General features: G+C 39.6%; 1 protein-coding gene across 5 annotated transcripts in view; it reads right to left on the bottom strand.

Annotated features, from left to right (window-relative positions):
• The window catches only part of LOC105064476 (zinc finger protein 37A), a 55,099-nt gene extending 39,652 nt beyond the window's left edge, over nucleotides 1–15,447 (bottom strand). The window contains exons 1-2 of one of the 5 annotated variants that reach the window (XM_074374440.1): nucleotides 15,292–15,447; nucleotides 13,384–13,442 (exon numbers count right to left, since the gene is read on the bottom strand). In XM_074374440.1, coding sequence (XP_074230541.1) covers nucleotides 13,384–13,398 — 15 coding nt within the window. In that variant the 5' untranslated portion in view covers nucleotides 13,399–13,442; nucleotides 15,292–15,447. Of the gene's footprint in view, nucleotides 1–13,383; nucleotides 13,443–15,193 lie in introns of all 5 variants that reach the window. The other 4 variants (XM_010949419.3, XM_010949420.3, XM_045512450.2 and 1 more) reach the window with 4 other exon arrangements.
• Between the last annotated feature and the right edge of the window lie 389 nt (nucleotides 15,448–15,836).

Here is a 15,836-nt window from a genome sequence, read left to right as displayed (position 1 = left end):
TAGCATGGGGTCTGATACAGGGAAGGCAAGCCCCTTGGCCAGTTGGAGGGCCAGTAAGGTTAACAGCAGGGCTATGGGAAGCCTGGATTTCGCCAGTGTGGAACATGCACATGCCTGCTTGCTCCTGAAGCAAGGCAAAACACGCAGACTGAAAACTGCACATGTGGCTGCCTGGTTTCCTGTGACTGCTGCGGCAGGTCCTCAAGCCCAAGCCCAGCTAACGTTGGAGCCCCACTTGCTTTGTTTTGCAGCTCCACACTGGGATGAGGTCCCAGCTGTGTGTAACCCAGTCTGGCGCCTGAGAAGAGCAGGGGCGGCCATTACTGACGCTTACACAGTAAGCACATGAGAAGCACCTCCGATCGCCAGCTGAGGCCAAACAAACACAGCTGGCACCCAGACCCATGCTGGGGGCCCACACAGGCCCTATGTGCTCTGTGGTGCAGTTCCACACCAAGGCAAGGGTGGCAGAGGCCAAGGGAAAGCCAAGTTGTGAGGGAAAAAGGAGGCTCAGACCCAAAGCAGCATCTGAGCAAGGTGGCGGCATGCATTCCAGCTGCTTACCCAGGCTTATAACAGAAGCAGCCCAGATGTCTGCCCCGGCAGGACCACTGTGGCCTGTGCCCCAGTTCAAGCCAAATGCCCAACCTTGCTCCAGTGCTGCTCCCCTCTGGAGCAAAGGTACCAGTGCTGGAACCGGGGAGAGCACATACTTGGAGCCAGCTTGGACCTGACCTTCAGGGCTCCTAGTCCAGCAATATGTGACTCACACTCACTCCTAAGAGGGTGGAGACAGCCACTGAGCAAAGTGGAAGCCCGAGCTCAAACCTGGATCCAGCTATAGTCTCTCTATCTCCAGTAACACCTACTACCAAGGTGACAGCTGCCAGCACACCCTAAGGAAAGGCATAACTTGTGTTCAAGTCAGATCCAGCTATCCCATCAAATCCACTGGGTACACGCTGACTGTATGGGGATGCTTCCACATAAGGAAGCCTCTTCAAGACAGCAACACATAACTGTTTCACTTATCTCCTAGAGAGAGAAAATTAAGCAAAATTAGAAGACAGAAGAATCTGTCTCAAATGAAAGAGCAAGAGAAAACCCCTAAAAAAGTAACTATGGGCAGAAGACCTGAATAGACATGTTTCCAAAGAAGACATATGTATGGCCAACACATGTGTGAAAAGATGCTCAGCATTGTTAATCATCAGAGAAATGAGACATCACCTCACTCCTATCAGAATGGCTATTACCAAAGAGAATAAATATCAAACGTTGGAGAGCATGTGGAGAAAAGAGAATCCTCGGACACTGTTGGTAGGAATGTAAACTGCTGCAGCCACTGTGGAAAACAGTATGGAAGTTTCTCAAAAAATTTGAAAGTATAACCTAGCAATTCCATTCCTGTGTATATATCCAAAAAAAAATTAAAACACTAATTCAAAAAGACACATGCACTCAATGTTCATAGCAGCATTATTTACAATAGCGAAAAATATGGAAGCAACCTAAGTGTCCATTAACAGATGAACTGATAAAGAAGATGTGGTATATATATACACACAGTGGAATACTACTCAGCCATAAAAAAGAATGCAATCTTGCCATTTATAATAATATGGATGGTCTTGGAGGGTATTACGCTAAGTGAAATAAGTCAGACAGAGAAAGACAAATACTGTATATCACTTATTTGTAGAATATAAAAAAAACTAGTGAATATAACAAAAAAGAAATAAACTCACAGATATAGAGAACAAATCAGCAGTTACTAGTAGAACAAGGAAGTGGGAGGGGCATGATAGAGGTAGGGAATATTAAGGGGTATAAACTACTATGAATAAAATATATATATAATATATATAGGATATAAAATATATAGAGAGAAAATATTACTCAGCATTAAAAGAAGGAATTTCTGCTATTTATGACAATATGGATGGACCTTGAAGGCATTGTGATAAGTGTGATGTCAGACACAAGATACTGTATGATCTCACTTATATGCAGAATCTAAACAAAAATATAACAGTAAAAAACCCACCAAACTCCAAGGCAAAGAGATCAGATTAGTGGTTATCAGTGGCTGGGAGTGGAGGACTAAGGCGTGGAGAGAGGAAACTGGGTGAAGGTGGTCAAAAGTTACAAACTTCTCTTCTCTAGGTCCTTCATCATTCTAAGTGAAGCCAGAAAGAGAAACAAAAATACCACATGATATCACTCATATGTGGAATCTAAATACACAAACACACACACACACACACACACAAATGAACTTATTTACAAAACAAAAACAGACTCACAGACATAGAAAACAAATTTATGGTTATCAGGGGGAAAGGAGGTGGGAAGGGATAAATTGGGAGTTCCGAGATTTGCAGATACTAACTACTTTATATAAAATAGCTGAATAACAAGGTTCTTTTACATAGCACAAGGAACTATACTGAATATCGTGTAGCAACCTATAATGAAAAATATGAAAATGAATATATGTATGTATATGTATGATTGAAATATTATGCTGTACACCAGAAGTTGACACAACATTGTAAACTAACTATACTTCAATAATAAATAAAATAGATTTTTAAAAAAGCTACAAACTTCCAGTTGTTAAGTTAAACAGGTACTGGGGTTGTAATGCATAACATGATGATTACAGTTCACACAATGTATGGTATATATGAAAGTTTGAGTAAATTCTAAGAGTTACATCACAAGGGAAAAAAATTTTCTGAAATGTGTATGAGATGATGGATATTAAACAAACCTTTTGTAATATCTGTTTCATGACATGTGTAAGTCATGTTGAACACTTTGGACTTTATGGTTGTAGGTCAATCATATTTCAATAAAACTGGAAATAGAGGAGAAGTCAGATCAAAATGGCAGAACAGAAGGATGTGGAGCTCACTTCCTCCCACAAATGCATCAAAACTGAACCTACATGTGGAACAGTTCTCACAGAATACCTGCTGCATGCTGGTAGAAGATCTCATTAGACCAAAATCCCAAGGATTTCCACATAACAAGGTAGAATGAAGGGGAAAAGTGGAATCAGATTGGGACCTGCACCCCTGGGTGGGAGCTGTGAAGGAGGAGAGGTTTCCTCACCCTGGGAAACCCCTTCACCAGCATGGAGCTCAACCAGGACAGAAAGGGAGCTTCAGAGGCTCAGAGGAGAGGGCAGCAGCCAGTGTGCAGCAGGCAGAAGAGAAAGAGGCTGGCACAGAGGGTTCATGCCACCTCATTGCATTCCCCAGCCCAAGAGGTGTGTCTGCATGTGCGTGCAGGGGCTGGGTGCTGAAACTAAGTCTTCAGAGCTCAGATCTGGGGAGAGGACTAGGGTTGGCTGTGCAGGGACAGCCTGAAGGGGCTAGAGCCTGCTCTGGGCCACAAGCAGGGGCATGCGCAGGAAGAAGGTTGGGTCCACCGTGGAAGCCCCGGTGTTAACACTCATGCTCAGAGAGGGGCAGGGCGGCCACAGCAGCCTCACTCACAGGGCGCTCACGGCAGGCGGCGGCTCCACCCATAGTCCCGTAAGCACGCCAGCGCCGGTGGGAGGCCGCGCTCAAATCCAAGCGATCCCCAGAGGCTGTGCAACTTCAGAAGCAGGGCTGAAATCAGAGTGTCCCAGAGGCTGTGTGACCCCCAGATGTATACAACCATGGGCACTCTGTAAACCCAGTGCTTGCAGGAGATCTGAGCAGAGCTGGTGCTTCCCTTGCCTGGGGAGGTCTGGCTGTAGGCCCTGGGAGCTTGCGCCGGCAGACGCCAGGCTGGGGTCTGGGCTGACCCAGCAGCGCCCACAGCAGGTCCAGGTGCATGACTGCGGCAGGCCTGGGCCTCAGCTCAGCAGTTCTGCGCCAGCAGATCTGTGCTGGTGGTTTTGTAAGCACACCATCTAAGGGACACCCAGGCTGAGGGCCTGAATTCCCACGGTTGAAGCGGGGCCGAGGGCAGTGTCAAAAACTGTGTACTTTCTGAGCCACACAACAGGTGACTGGCGACACCTTGGAGCACACTTCCTGGGGGACAGCTACTGCAGAGGAACACTAAGTAGCTCCTCTCCCAGTGGGAGCACTCCAGGCCTGCCTACACACACTGCAGTTCAGTAAGGCATCTAGGGGCATCCACCCAAACAACTTCGAAGTAGACCCGCCCCCAACAGAGCTGTGACAACCACAGAGCAAAAGGGAGATCCCACCCAACACCCAGTGCAGGCTCTGGTAACCACAGCAACAATCACACCCCATATCAAGGGAATAACATCAAGCACACACTGAGGAAGAATGTGGGAGGCATCCATACTAAAAACAACCCTCATACTAAAAATACTAGACTCACAGAGGCTACACAGGGCCACTCCCACATAAAAAAGCCCTTCAAGACCATAGCAGATAACCGTTTCACCTAGACTCAGAGTCAGAGCAATATAAGTAAAATGAAAAAGCAGAGGGACCACTACCAACTTAAGAAACAAGAGGATTCTGCTGAAAGAATAAACAATGTAACAGACCTCTCCAGCCTACCAGAACTTGAGTTCAAAAAGGAGGTAATGAAAACATTGAAGGAATTAAGAAAGTCTATTGATGGGAATGCAGATCACTGTAACAAGGAACTGGAAACTATAAAGAGGAGCCAATTAATTCAGAAAACTCATTTGCTGAGACAAAAACTGGCTAAAGGCAACAAACAGCAAACTGGATAATGCAGTGTGAATGAATAAGTGATTTGGAAGATAGAATAACAGAAATTACCCAGTCAGTACAGCAGACAGAAAGACAAATGAAAAAATTTTAAAAAATGAAAGCAACATACCAGACCTATGGGATAATATAAAGTATCCCAATCTAAGCATAATGGGGATCCCAGAAGGAGAACAAAGAGAAAGGAGATAAAAAATGTGTCTGAAGAAATTATAGCTGAATACTTCCCAAACCTAAAAAAGGAAAGAGATATCCAGGTACAGGAAGCACTGAGGATCCCATACAAGATGAAGCCAAAAAGACCTATAATAAGACAAATTGTAATTACAATGGTCAAAGTTAAAGAGAAGATTTTAAAGGTGGCAAGAGAAAAACAAAGAGTTAATTACAAAGGAATTCCCATAAGGCTACCAGTTAATTTCTCTACAGAAATGTTGCAGGCCAGAGAGGAGTAGCAAAATATATTAAAGTCCTGAAGAAAAAAACCTGCAATCTATGATACTCTACCTAGTCACATTATCATTTACAATAGAGGGAGAGACAAAAAATTTCTCAAATAAAAACTAAAACAATACAGGAACACTATGCCTATCCTAAAAGAAACAGCGAAAGCTCTTCTCTAAACAATAAAGAAGCAGGAAGCTATAGAAAAGAAAAAACCACAAATGGAAATGTGATAACTACAGTGAACAGAAAAAAGAAATAAATATGAAGATGCAAAAGAGGACATCAAAATCATAAAATGTGGGGGAGGAGAGTAAGAAAATGTAGATTTTTTTTTTTTTTTAGAATGTGTTTGAGCCCCTATGACTACCAATCTAAAGGAAACAGATACAGTAATGGGTTAACATACTTGAAAAAAAGGGTAACCACAAATCAAAAACATACAATAGAGTCACAAAAGCAAAAAGAACAGAACACGAGCATAATACAAAACAAAACCATCAAAACACAATATGAAAAACAAACAAGAACAAAGAAAAAGTACAAAATCAATCAGAAAACAAGGTTTAAAATGGCAATAAATACATATCTATCAATAATTACTTTAAATGTCAATGGACTAAATGCTCCAAGCAAAAGACACAGAGTTGCATACAGGATAATAAAACAAGAGCCTACAATATGCTACCTTAGGGTAAAGCACACACACAGTTAAAGGATGTAAAATGATATTTCATTGTAAAAAGAAATGACAAGAAAGTGGAGGTATCAATATTCATATCAGACAAAATAGACTTTAAAATAAGACCATAAAAGAAGGACACTATGTAATGATAAAAGGAACAATACAAGAAGGGGATGTTACAATCATTAACATACGCGCTTGCAATACAGGAGCACCTAAATACTGACAGACATAAAAGTAATACATATATATATTTATACACACACACACACACACATATACACACACACATATGTACAGATGTAAAGGGAGAAACTAATGGGTTTATAGTAAGAGTAGGAGACTTTAACACTCACTCACATCAATGGACAGATCTTCCAGACAGAAAATCAAAGAGAAATTCTCAATTATACAATAGAACAGTTAAACCTAATTGATGTTATCAGAACATTACCTCCCCTCCAAAACCAGAATATACATTCTTTTCAAATGCACATGGACAATTGCTAGGATTGAACACATACTATGAAACAAAAGACTCAACAAATTTAAGAGGATAGAAATTATTTCAAGCATCTTTTCTGACCACCGTGACATAAAAATAGAAATCAACTACAGCAAGAAAAATGAGGAAAAAACTGACTGCATGGAGACTAGACAACATGCTAGTAAAAAAACCCAATGGGTCAATGATGAAATCAAAGAGAAAATTAAAAAATATCTTGAGACATATGACAAAGAAAGCACAACCACACAAAATCTATGGGACGTAGCTAAAGAAGTCCTAAGAGAGAAGTTTATAGTGACACTATAGGCTTTCCTCAAAAAATAAGAAAAATATCAAACAACTTAACCTACCACCTAAAAATTTTTTAAAAATAAGAACAAAATCTAAGTCAGCAGAATGAAGGAAACAATAAAGATTAGAGAGAAAATAAATAAAATAGGTATTTTAAAAACAGCAGAGAAAAAATTTTTTTAAACCCAAAAGCTGGTTCTTTGGAGGGGCAAACAAAATCAACAAACCTCTGGCCAGGCTCACCAAGAAAAGAGAAACCCCAAATACACAAAATAAGAAATGAAAGAAGAAAAATAACAACCAGTACCACAGAAATCCAAAAAACCACAAGAGAATACTATGAACAATTATATGTCAACAAGCTAGAAAACCCAGAAGAAATGGAAGTTTCTAGAAACACACAGCCCACCAAACTGAACTAGAACAAACAGATAATCTGAACAGACCAATCACCAAAAGTGAAATAGAATCAGTAATTTAAAAAAAAAAAAGAAAAAGAAAGAAAAGAAAAACAAAACAAAAAAACTTCCCTGCAAACAAAAGTCCAGTACCGGATGGCTTCACTGGGGAATTCTACCAAACATACAAAGAATAAATTATACCAATTCTTCTCAAATTCTTCTAAACGATTGAAGAGAAGTCTCATTCTGTGAAACCACCATCACCCTGATACAAAAGCCAGACAAAGACACTACCATTATCACCGATGAACAGAGATATAACATTCCTTAACAAAATATTAGCAAACAGAACACAACTACACATAAAAAAGATCACACAAGTTGGATTCATCCCAGGGACACAAGGATAGTTCAACATACGCAAATCAATCACCATGATACACCACATCAAATAAAGAAAGGGGAAAAAAATCACATGATCATCTCAAGAGATGCAGAAAATGCATTTGATAAAATTTAACACACATTTATGGTAACAACTTTAACCAAAGTGGGTACAGAGGGAATATATCTCAACATAATAAAAGCTTTTTATGACAAACCCACAGCCAACATAATATTTAACAGTGAAAAGTTGAAAGCCTTTCCACTAAATCTGGTACAAGACAAGGATGCCCACTCTCACCACTTCTATTCAATATAGTATTGGGAAGTCCTGGTCACAGCAATCAGACAAAAAAAAAAAAAAAAAAAGAAAAAGAAAAAGAAATAAAAGGGATCCAAATTGAAAGAGAAGAGTTAAAATTGTCATTATATGAAGATGATATGATATTACATATAGAAAATGCTAATGACGCCACACAAAAACTACTAGAGCTAGTAAATGAATTCAGCAAGAATTATTCAGATATAAAATTAACATAAAGAAATCAGTTGCATTTCATTACACTAGCAACGAAATATCAGAAAAGGAAAGTCAAAAAAGTCTCTTTTTAAAATCACATCAAAAATAAATAAAGCATTTAGTAATAAACCTGACCAAGAAGGTGAAAGACCTAAAGCCATCTACAGATGTAATGCGATCCCTAACAAGTTACCCAGGACATTTTTCCCATAACTAGAACAAATAATCCTAAAATGTATTCAGAACCCTGAAAGATCCAGAATTGCCATAGCAATCGTGAAGAAAAAGAACAAAGCTGGAGGTGTAACACTACAGTAATCAAAACAGCATTGCACTGGCATAAAAACAGACATATGGATCAATGGAACAGAATAGCCAATAAATAAACCCACACACAAATGGTCAATTACTCTTCAACAAAAGAGGCAAGAGAATGGAGAAAAGACAGCCTCTTCAGCAAATGATGTTGCAAAAGCTAGACAGCTGCATGCAAATCAATGAAGTTAGAATACTCCCTCACACCATACACAAAAATAAACTCTAAATGGATTGACGATTTAAACATAAGACATGACGACATTAAAGTCCTAGAAGAGAAATTAGGCACAACATTTTCTGACATAAGCTGTACCAATGTTTTCTTAGGTCAGTCTCTCAAGGCAATAGAAATAAAAGCAAAAACAAACAAATGGGAGCTAATCATACCTATAAGCTTTTGCACAGCAAAGGAAACCATAAATAAAATGAAAAGACAACATATGGAATGGGAGAAAATATTTGCAAACAATGAAACTGACATGGGATTAATTTCCAAAATATACAAATAGCTCATACAATTCAAAAATAACAACCAAAAATACAACCCAATCAAAAAATAGGAAGAGGACCTAAACAGACACTTCTCCAAATAAGACATACAGATGGCCAACAGGCACATGAAAACATGCTCAATGTCACTAATTATTAAAGAAATGCAAATCAAAACCACAATGGGGTACTACCTCACACTGGTCAGAATGGCCATCATTAAAATAATACAAATAACAAATGCTGGAGAGAATGTGGAGAAAAGGGAACCCTTCTACACTGTTGGGAGGAATGTAAACTGGTGCAGCACAATGGAAAACAGAATGGAGGTTCCTTAAAAAACTAAAAGCAGAGTTTCATATGATCCAGAAATCCTACTCCTCAACATATATCTAGAGAAAACTATAATTCAAAAAGATACATGCACCCCAATGTTCATAGCAGCACTATATACAACAGCCAAGACATGAAAGCAACCTAAACGTTCATTAGCCGATGAATGGATCAAGAAGATGTATATATACAGAATTGAATATTACTCAGCCATAAAAAGAATGAAATAATGTCATTTGCAGCAACATGGATGGACCTAAAGATTATCACATTAAGTGCAGCAAGTCAGAATGAGAAAGACAAATTCCTTATGATATCACATACATGTGGAATCTAAAATATGACACAAATGAACTTATTGACAAAACAGAAACAGACTCTCAGACATAGAAAACAAACTTATGGTTACCAAAGGGGAAAGAGGATGGGGGAAGGTAAATTAGGAGTCTAGGATAAGCAGATACAAACTACTATATATAAAACAGATAAACAACAATGCCTTACTGTACACCACAGTGAACTATACTCAATATCCTGTAATAAGACACTATGAAAATAATATGAAAAAGAATATGTGTATATATGTAGAACTGAATCTCTTTGCTTTATACCAGAAACTAACACAATGTTGTAAATCAACTATAATTCCATAAAAAATAAGTTTCAAAAAATGAAAATAAAACTGATGTGGAAATCTTGGGGTAAAATAGTAGAGTAGGGAAACCCAGAATTCCATCCCTCCTGTAAAGCAATGATTAAACTAGAAAAAACTCTCAGAATCAAGTTTTTCAGAACTCTGCAATTAACAAAAAACCTGGAATAACCGAGGCATTCCTGGTTTGGCTTGCTGGTGCCAGAGTGGTCAATACAGGCACACCTTGTAGACATTTCAGGATCAGTTCCAGATCAATGCACTAAATTCAGTAACATGCATTTTTTGGTTTCCCAGTACATATAAAAGTTATTTTTACACTATACTGTAGTCTCCTACATGTGAAGTAGTGTTACATCTCTTAAAATGTACATACTTTAATCAAAAAATACTTTATTGCTAAAAAATGCTAACCATCATCTGCGCTTCCAACAAGTCACAATCTTTTTGCAATGGTAACATCAAACGTCACTGATCACAGATCACCATAACAAATATAATAATAATGAAAATGTTTGAAATACTGAGAATTACCAAGAAGTGAGCAAATGCTTCTGGAAAAATGGCACAAACAGACCTGTTCGATGCAGGGTTGCCACAAACCTTCAATTTATAAAAAATGAAGTATCTGCAAAGCACAATAAAACAAGGTACGACTATATGTACCTTATTTTCAAAGAATTGTGTTTTGACCTTCCAGGGGCTCCCTGAGAACACCTACAACTCAATAACCAAACCCCCCCCCCAAAAACAACAAAAAAAAAACAAAAACAAAAAACCCACTATTTTAAAATGAGCAAAGGACTAAAACAGACATTTCTCCAAAGAAAATATACAAATGGCCAATAAGTTTATGAAAATATGCTCAACATCACTAATCATTAGGGAAATGCAAATCAAAAGCACGATCAGATACTACTTTACACCCATTATGACAGCTGCTATCAAAAAACCAGAAAACAACAAGTGTTGGTGAGAATGTATAGCAATTGGAACCCTTGTGCACTGTTGGGAATATAAAATGGTATAGACGCTGTGGAAAACAGTATGGTGGTTCCTCAAAAAATTAAAAATATAATTACCATGTGATCCAGCAATACCATTTCTTAGTATTTATCCAAAAGAATTGAAAGCAGAGTCTCAAAGAGATATCTGTACACCCATGTTCATAGAAACACCATGCACAATAGCCAAAACGCAGAAGCAAACCAAATATCCAACAACAGACGAATGAATAAACAGAATGTGATATATATACACAATAGAATATCATTCAACCTTAAAAAAGGAAGAAAATTCTGACACATACTACAACATGGATGAACCCTGAAGACATTACACTTTAAGTAAAATAAGCCAGTCACAAAGTCACTTCCCTTAACATGAACTATCAAGAGTAGTCAAACTCACAGAAACAGAAAGTTGAATAGGAGGCAGAGAGGAATGGGGAGTTTCTGTTTAATGGGTACAGACTTTGTTTTACAAGATGAAAATGCTTTGGAGGTTGGTTGCACAACAGTGTAAATAAACTTAACACTTCTGAACTGTACACTTAAGAAGACTACGATGATTCAAAAAAAACAAAAAACAAGGATGCCTGCTTTGGCCATTTATATATTCAACACTGTACTAGAAATTCTAGCCAGAGCAAATAGGTCAGTAGGTAGGTATTCAGGTGGGTAGGTAGGTAAATAAATAAATGGCATTCAAACTGGAAAGGAAGAAGTACAATTGTCTCTTATTTGCACATAACATATATAGAAAATTCTAAAGAATCTACAAATAAACTATTAGAACTAGTGAATAAATTCAGCAAAGTTGTAAGATACAAGATCAACACTTAAAAATCCATTGTATTTCTACACACTATCAATAAGCAATCAAAAAGGAAGTTAAGAAAACAATTCCATTTACAACAGCATCTAAAATAAAATACTTAAGAATAAATTTAAGCAAGGATGTCTAAGATCTGTACATTAAAAACTACAAAACATTGCTGAAAGAAATTAAAAACCTAAATTAATGGAAAAACACCTCATGTTCATAGATTCTAAGACTTACTATTCTTAAAATGGCAATATTCCCCAAAGTGGTCTACAGATACAATGCAATCCTTATCAAAATTTCAACAGCCTTTTGTGTGGAAATAGAAAAGCTAACATAAAATTCATGACTTGCAAGGGACCTTGCTGTGGAACAGTTTGGCAGTTTCAAATTAAGTTAAACACACACTTATCACATGATCCATCCATTTCACTCCTAGGAAAGAACTGAAAATAGGTCTCCTCACAAAAACTTGTTCAAGAATGCTCACAGCAGCACTATTCTCAATAACCAAAAATGGCATCACCCACAAATGCCCATCAATTACATATATATATATATATATACACACACACACACATATATACAATGGAATATTTACTCAGTCATAAAAGGGATGAAGAAGTAATGTAAGTTACAACATGCATGGGTCTTGAAAACATAAGTGAAAGCAGCCACACACAAAAGGCTACATGACTCCATTTATATGGGCTATCCAGAATAGGCAAGTCCGTAAACAGGAACAGATATGCAGTTGCTAGGGGCTGGGGTAAATGGGGAGTAACTGTTAATTAAGTTATGGTACTGTTTATTAAGGGCATAGGGTTTCCTTTTGGTGTGAGGAAGAGATTTTAGAAGTAGATGGTGGCTAAGGTTGCACATTGTTAATGTACAAAATGCCACTGAATTCTACTTTTTAATGGTTGAACTGTGAATTTCATGTCACGTGTATTTTACCACAATTAAATAAGAGGGGAATCCCTTATCAGACTCTATAAAGATTTACATTCTGCCCAGTCCTCAGGATTGTCACAAAGCCTCATCCTACTAACCATCCTAGGTCGCCCTGGTCTACCCAGACCTGTCCCTTCTCTGAAAAATCATGAGTCCTAACGTTGGCTCAATTCATTTGAATTATTTATCACGTATGTTCTTTTGACATCTCTTAACTTGTCCCCTGGATTGGATAAGAATCATTCACTTTATTCCTAACACTTCTTTACGTAATGTTAAGGCTGTCTCTGGAAGGTTCACAGTGTCACCTAATGAAGCCTCTCAAAAAACTTTTTATGTCCTAGTTTCACAACTCAGTAAGATCGTAAGATTCACATTTACCTACATGGCATTGTTGCCCTACTACTGATCTGCTACTCTGTATTAGAAGTTAGCAAACATTTTCAGTAAATATCCACACAGCAAATATTTTAGGCTTGTGAGCCATACAGTCTCTCCCACAATCACTCAGCTCTGCCCTTGTGATGTATGTACATGTAAAGCAGCCACAGCCATAAATGAATGAGCATGACTGTGTCCCAATAAAATGTTACAGACACTGAGACTGGAACTTCATAAAATTTTCACATCACAGAATATTACTCTTGATTTGTTTGTTTCTCAATCATCTAAAAATTCTAGTTTATGGGCCATGATAAAACAGGCAGCATGCTGCACTTGGCCCATGGACTGCAATTTGCTGACTTCCGCTCTCTATTTTTCCTGATGTTAACTTATTCATTTCTACTATTTCATTTCAATGTACATTTTATAAACCTCAAATAATCACTGTTAAGCAAAACTGTGCATAAATTAAACAGCTCACCTGGGATGTGATCATTTTCTGCTGGTCCTGGAAGAGAGTGCAGAACTGTAAGGGTACAGCTGAGAAAGAAGGAAAGGTCATGAGAGATGTCACCTGCCAAAAAACACCACATAGTACCTGGCAAACACCTCAGAAAGGAAGACACCTTGAGAAGGGGCAGAAAGGTTAACAGTCAGGAAGGGAGCACTCTGTGTCCATGCGTGACCCTGTATGACTACGCAGTGCTTGGACACGCTAGTTTTCAAATGTAAATACATTTGTTTCCTGCTAATTTATTAACAATGTATGCGCTGACCCAGAAAAATGTAAACACATTAAACTAATTCAGCCAATTAGGAAAAGCCAAGGAATGGAATATAATGCTTTCCTTAAAACTGATGCTGAGCAAAAATACAGATCAAAAATGTGTAATGTTCATCACAAAACAGAAAATCCCAACAAGACTCTGAAAAAGGGGAGGGGGTATTTTAAAGGACTGGTCTCTCTTGGAAGGAAAAAAAAAAATTCCCCTTAATTTGGTTTCAGGTTCTCAAAAGTATCTTTTGACAAAAACAAAACAAAACAAAACAAAACTGGTTTTGATTTATCTGTTGTCAAAACATAAAAAACCTGTCTGAACTATCAAGAGACTCAATGTCTGCTCTTGATTCTGCCGTAATAAAATGTGTGACTGTAACCACTTAATACTTTACGCCCACTTCCTGCCCACACTATCCCCACACCGTCTTTTAAGTAAAGCAGAAATAGACCTGTCATGCAGTAGCACCTCTGATTCTCTAACATCAGTACAGAAGAGGCATCAGCGTATCTCTAGTTGTGGTGTAGTGTGGGCGCAGCTTAGAGCCCAGAAACAGTGAAGGGATGAAGAAGGTAATTCCCTTCCCTGTGGCTGGTAAGCTCTTCCTTCCACACGATGCTTTCATAACTCCCCAAGAAACAGTATCTTCTGTTCCTTTTGCCTTGCCCTCCTAACCCAGCCACAGCTTACACCTCTTCTGAAAGTTGGCCCAAAGCATCCACCGTCACCCAGTCTGTGACAGTCTGCGTGTGACAGTGGTTCTGGCAGGAGGACCCAAATTGCTTCTGGCTGAGCAGTAAGAGCCCCTTCCACTTGGGCTTTGGATCTGTACTGAAGTCTTCGGCCAACTGACTGTCCCACCAGGGATTCCTGCTCCTGGAACCCCCTTCTTACATCACAAAAGCTGCTTTGTTGCAAGAAACCCTGACCCAAACCAGTTGGAATATTCACCCAAAATCTAAAGCTCCAGGATCTTCCTGTCAGCCTGAATTACAAGCAGGACCACCTGTAAAAGCAACCTGGCGCTACTGAGAACACTGGCAATGCTGGGGTGGCGGCGGTCAGAGGAACCTGGACGCGTCTGTTTATGTGCCAGGCTCATAAGTTCTTTAGAAACAAGAAGAAATTCCCCAAATCCAATGCCGCATTCACTTCAAAGTGATTTCCTCGGGGGGGTTGGAGCCATGAAGCTGCTAACTGCTGCGACTGACTCATGCTCAGGTTTCACGCTGGGCAGAGAAGGAGGTATGGACTCTATCCTTCCTCCTGCCCCTGCGCCGGTCGCCACTTCGGATTCCTATCTCCTCTCTGAGCCTGTTTCACCATTAAAATGGGACACGACACTGACGGCAGGTGGTTGGGAGGATGAAGTGAGATCTCGAGCGAAAAAAACCCCACAGTTCTCCGCTGAGATGAGAACTGCCTACGAGCGCCCGAAGCCAGAGTCCGCGCGAGGTCGCACCGAGGCCTCGGACCACCCTTCCCCCCTGAGATGAGAAAACTCAGCTTCACCTGGTAACAAGCGCTGGGACGCGCCGGTTCTCCTCAGGTGCATGAAAACGGAGCTGGATTCACACCAAGGTCAGAGGATAAAGCCGTTTCTCACTTACCCGTCTCGTGTGGAGGCCGCTGCTCCACCCGCCCAACCCTCAGGGGGCTCAACAGCGCGTCCTAGTCAGCGCCCCTACCTTCCCCCGCCAGAGGCTCGGGCACCGTCTCCTCGCGAGACGGCAGACGCAGAACGGGAACACACGGGCAAGTGGGGGGAGGGGAAATGGGGGCAGCGCACATGCGCAGAAAGCCCAGAGCTACTGCCTTGTCCTGGGCCAGAAAACTCAGGGTGCTGAAAGCCCTCCAGCCAGCTCAGTTGGAAAGGGGTTTGTGACTTCCAGCACGCTGGGTAGAACTGTCAGGTTTAGCAAATAAAGCTCAAGCCGTGAGACATACTTTTATTTGTTGTTCATCTGAAATAAATGATAAGTATTTAAATTACATGTCTGTTTCATTAGTTATATTTCCCTGATGTGTTGTCTTTGCTTAACAGTTCTTTGTTTTGCAGATTTCAGTTACAGAATTTCTTCCATAGTCAATTGACATTGTTCCATTTACATTGTCACATGTCTTCTACAGTGGTCACATCTCACTTACTTTGTTC

The sequence above is a fragment of the Camelus bactrianus genome, chromosome 11 (assembly GCF_048773025.1).
Source record: "Camelus bactrianus isolate YW-2024 breed Bactrian camel chromosome 11, ASM4877302v1, whole genome shotgun sequence".
NCBI lineage: Eukaryota > Metazoa > Chordata > Mammalia > Artiodactyla > Camelidae > Camelus > Camelus bactrianus.
Note: the sequence above shows the minus strand (reverse complement) of the source record. Positions and strands in the feature narration are given on the sequence as shown.